Raw genomic sequence first — 5,036 nt, 5'->3', positions numbered from 1 at the left:
AAAACAAAGCGAAATCAAATGGTGAATGGTATCAACCGACCCTTCTGCTCTCAAAAATTACCGAGCTTCTGCCTAAGAAACAATTATCGCTATTATTAAATTTACTGCATGCCCGACAAAATGGTTAGTGGCGTTTCGTCCGTCTATACGTTCTGAGCTCAAATTTCACCGAGGTCGACTTTGCCTTTCATCTTTTCGAGATCGATAAAATAACTACAAGTCGAGTGCTAGGGTTCGAAGTAATCAACAAACACTCTCCTTTTTTTTATACATCCAAGCGTATCCCCCCCCCCTTTGTTTTTAGGAGGGGGTAGCCACAACAAGGCACACAACAAGTGTTATATTCATTTCCCAGCTCAAAGAGGTGAGCCCCGTTCTATGCTCGGGTTAAGGCATAGAACGCAACCTCCAATTTCAGCACCGGGGCCCGACAACACATGCTGGTTTACCTCCGCCACATCATGCTAGTTCCGTACCCTTTTGAGCAACATTAAAATTCACTGATCCGTCCACAAACACTCTCCAAGCTTTCCTATCACCTGTAAGCCGTCTTGTTTCTCTCACTCCAACACCTCTAACCAAACCTTTCCTCACTCCATCCATCCACACAAACCGGGGTCTGCCTTTGGTTCTGCTGCCTACCACTTCTGCCTTCATCACCTTCCTCACCACCCGCTTCTCATTCATCCTCTCCATATGGCTAAACCACCTGAATATTCGTCTATCCATTTTGGTTGTTGGTTTTTCTCACATTCCTGCTCGCCTTCGCACCTCCTCATTCCTCATCCTGTCCATCCGTGTCACACCAACCATAGCCATCAAACATCTCATCTCAAACACATCTAGTCGCTTCCTTTCCGCTTCTGTCAGCCCCCACGTCTCTGCACCACATAACATTCTCGGCACAATCACGCCCTCATACACACCTCTTTTCGCTTTCATTCTGAACCTTTTATCTATCAGCATACCTTCCACAACTCCAAGCATCTTACTCCCCTCCCTCACTCTATATCCCACCTCCTCATCCACCCCCCATCCGCCGTCACATGCGATCCCAGATACTTAAAAACACTCACCATTTATACTCACATCCATCCTTCCAGCCATTCCATCTCTCGAACATCATATTACCTTACTCTTAGTTTCTTTCACTTTCAGTTTCCTCCTTTCACACACTCTTCCAGACTCTACTACCATCCTCCTCAGTTGCTCTTCCGAATCCACCAACACTGCTGTATCGTCAGCAAACAACAACTGACTCACCTCCCATTTCTCTCCATTTTCTCTTGCATTTGGGCTCCCCTACCAAAGGTTCTAGCATTTACCTCTAGCATTAATCCACATATGAATTAAACAGCCACGGAGACATCACACAACCCTGTCATAACCCCACTTTCACATCAAACCACTCATTTACTTCACCACCCACCCTAGCGCACGCCTTACTTACTCTATAAAAACTCAGTACAGCTCTCAACAATCTACCATCTACTCCATACAACCGCGACACCTACCCCATTGCATCCCGATCCACATGGTCATATGCCTTCTCTAGGTCCATAAAGGCCCAATACACCTGCCTCCCTTTTGCCAAAAACTTCTCGTACATCTGCCTTACTACAAATATCTGCACACCAGCTTCCACTCCTAAAACCACACTGCTCCTCCCCTAGTCCACTCTTTGTCTGGTTCCTCACCCTTACAATCAGAATTCTCCCATACAGCTTACCAGCCACACAACAGACTTATACCCCTAAAATTTCTACACTCACATTTATCCCCTTTCCCCTTGTACAGTGGCACTATACAGGCACTGCACCATTCCTTTGGTTCTCTTCCATCCATGTAACAAACATTCATAAGCCTCATTAACCTTTCAATCACTGTCACTCCTCCTTTCTTTAGGCTTTCCCCCTGTACACCCATCTATACATGGCGCCTTCCGGTTTGCTATCTCCTGCAAGGATTCCCTCACCTTCTCCCTTCCAATTGCACCGTACTTCCATTCCCCAGCAACAGGCATTCTCCTCTCTCCTCCTACAGCCATTATACTTGCCTCCCTAATACTCCCCACATTTAACAGCTCACTAAAATACCATGCCCATCTCCTTTGAACTTACTCACTTCCCTTCTGATAAATTTCCATTTACATTCTTCACCTTTTCTTCTCTTCCCCTAACCACCTTTCTTTTCCTCTGTACCTCTTTCCGTCCTTTTATTTCTTACAAAATGTTCACTCAACTTTTTCCCGAACCTTTCATTCGCCTCCCATTTCGTCACCTTCACCAGAGATGACAGGCGATATTTGTTCCGGCTTTTTATTTTTTGAGTTCAAACCTCGCTGAGGTTAACTTTATTTTTCATCCCTCCGTGGTCGATAAAATAAAGTATCAGTCATGCACTGGAACCGATGTAATTAACTACACTTACTTTTCAAAATTGCTAGTCTTTTTCCTAAATTAGAAGCCATTATTAGCATTATTTGTAAGTCTCTTTTCTCGAACCAAGGAAGCCTCCATGTGGTTACCAGATTTCCTAGAAATAGCAGTTACATTTTTTCAATGTTTTGTTGTTCAAACTTTCTGTAACAAAAATTAAAAGACTGCATTGGATTATATAATTCTTGATTAACTAATATAAAAATAATAAAAATATCACTGTTGCTTCAATCAGAATTTAAATAACGTCTGCTACTATGACTTTCTAATATATTCTCTTTCGTATGAAAACCGAGCTACTTTTACAGAATAATAGCGAGCGATTTTGAAAAATTAACCACAAATAGTGAATATCTAATTGTGTCTTGGATTAATATGGAACCGGTTCTAATTCTAACTAGAGTGTGGTCGTCCTTGAACTTATTCACGAAAAGCATAAATAATGAAATTTAGAGGGAAAGCAAGACCGGTTATTTGGATAAACAAAACGATACATTTATAAGATACTAATCGTCAGACGATTGCAAAGAAAATAAAAACAGAAAAACGAGAATGGCGGGGGGGGGGGGGGAGAGAAAAAACTGTCACATTGTCACTGCACAACATTTTGCTTTATTTGTTGTTTGTTTTAGTAATAGCTGGCAGAATGTTTACCATCCCATATCGGGGATGTTTTCTGTTATATATCAATAGAAGTGTCACATGTCTACCGCCATTCTGTGCTCCCCCCTCTCTCTCTCTCTTTTGTCGTCTCCTTCTCCCTCTGTCTCTTCTTGACCTCCTTTTGCTTTCTCCTACTCAATGTTTGCTGTCATTTGTTGGTCAGTGAGCCAACTTTTTCCCCCCTTCTATCACTCTCTCTCCCTCCCTCCTCTCCCCTTTTCTCTCTTTCTCTCTATCTCTTCCCCCCTCTCTCCTCTCTCTTGTTATCACTCCTTGGCGACGATGTTTTAATCTACTTTCCTGTTGGTGACACAAAAACACTTTTCAAAACAACCTCTCTTTTATTTTCCTTCGCTCACTCTTCCTATAAAGGAGAAAGCAAAACGAGCTTCTATTGTTAGTGTTGATGTAACTCTCTCGTCGTCTGCACCGTATTATGTCCTTAAACTGACCATCTCTAACAATTATCAGAGTTCAACATAAAAGCTTGACAACGACAACTTCGCTGAGAAGCATTAGCAACAACACAAGCGAAACGATGGCTCCACTAAAGTTCATCATAGGAACCTGCTTGGTGGTCGGTGTTTGGGCCTTATCCACACAACTACAGAACTCTGTTTTCTCATCGGCATATTCAATGTTGCTTCTCTTTATCCAGCTGATATTTATTCAGACTGCTATAATGCATTTCAACAGGAAGACGTACATTGATCCAGAACGGAAAGCTGTTCTTATAACAGGCAAGTTATCATTTTGGGTTTCACTTCTCTTCACCCCTTTATTTCCTTTCATACAGACGTGCATATATGAATATATATTTTTCTTTGAGTTCTTAGTTCTTTCTGAGAGAGTTCAAACCGTTTGCTAACAAAACGAAAAGAGTTTTTGAGTTAACCCATTACCTACCAGTGATCTCATATGAGATCACTTAAAAATTACAAATTTCCTAATTATCTGTCAATATTTACACATATCTAACCTTTTTGCTATATCTACTAGGTATATTTCTCTGATATTCAAATGAGGTTTGCTAATTTTTCACCCAATATCTCGCTTATTTCTATTTAAAATGTTATTTTGATCATTCCAGCGTGTTTCTAAGGCTGTTTTATGCTAGAAATCGAAGTTTCATAGAATTATGGGTGGTAAATGGGTTAAGAGAGTTCCCGGTAAATGTAAATATGCGGTTGAGTTGTTGTGTTGTTTGAGCTGTCGAATCGCACACGCAAGTGTTTGCATTTGTTCACTTAAAGTATCTCATACGGAGAATTTTTGGAATGTCTTACAAACCTTCACTGTGCCACTAATAGATTGAATATGAAAAATCTGCACCAGTTTCTTTTGCTCGTTCTACCAAAAACCCAGCATATCTAATTTTATGTGTATGTGTGTGTGTGTGTGTGTAAATTTGTATGTACAAAGTGTAATTTACCTATGATTATATGTACAAATAAGAATTTGTAGTCAAGATACAGAGCTCTGCATTAATTCACTATAAAGATAAAAAAAAACTTTTATTTTCTAATCTTTAATATAAACATGTATATCTTTTAGAATATTGTCATTTTATAAGATTTTGCTGGTAAATTTTTAAATTAACAAAAAAAAAAAAAAAATTATTATCATGAAAGAAAATTACCGGAGAACTTTTTTAATTGTACATTCATATCTGCTGGGTGTAACTGACCTCTCTAATTATGCATCGCTTTTGTTCCCCTTTCCCACAGAGCAATATCGGGTCTGCTATGCTTGTACCGAATTGCTATTTTTATTGGAGTGTTCTACCAGTGTGTGTGTGTATGTATGTATGTATATACCGTTTATCTTTTATCGGAGCTAATGCAGTTTCTCACCTCTCTTTGAAAAATGCATAATTTTGAAAGAATTTTTTCGGATTCCTACGTTTTAGATGTCGGAGATTATGAATATGCAAAA

At 39.9% G+C, this 5,036-nt stretch overlaps 1 protein-coding gene across 1 annotated transcript in view; it reads left to right on the top strand.

Annotated features, from left to right (window-relative positions):
- The first annotated feature begins 3,355 nt into the window (after positions 1-3,355).
- Positions 3,356-5,036, top strand: part of LOC106877297 (short-chain dehydrogenase/reductase family 9C member 7) — a 27,985-nt gene continuing 26,304 nt past the window's right edge. Inside the window, exon 1 of the mRNA XM_014926166.2 lies at positions 3,356-3,841. Coding sequence (XP_014781652.1) covers positions 3,640-3,841 — 202 coding nt within the window. The 5' untranslated portion in view covers positions 3,356-3,639. The remainder of the gene's footprint in view (positions 3,842-5,036) is intronic.

The sequence above is a fragment of the Octopus bimaculoides genome, chromosome 5 (genome assembly GCF_001194135.2).
Source record: "Octopus bimaculoides isolate UCB-OBI-ISO-001 chromosome 5, ASM119413v2, whole genome shotgun sequence".
In the NCBI taxonomy this organism is placed as follows: domain Eukaryota; kingdom Metazoa; phylum Mollusca; class Cephalopoda; order Octopoda; family Octopodidae; genus Octopus; species Octopus bimaculoides.
Note: the sequence above shows the minus strand (reverse complement) of the source record. Positions and strands in the feature narration are given on the sequence as shown.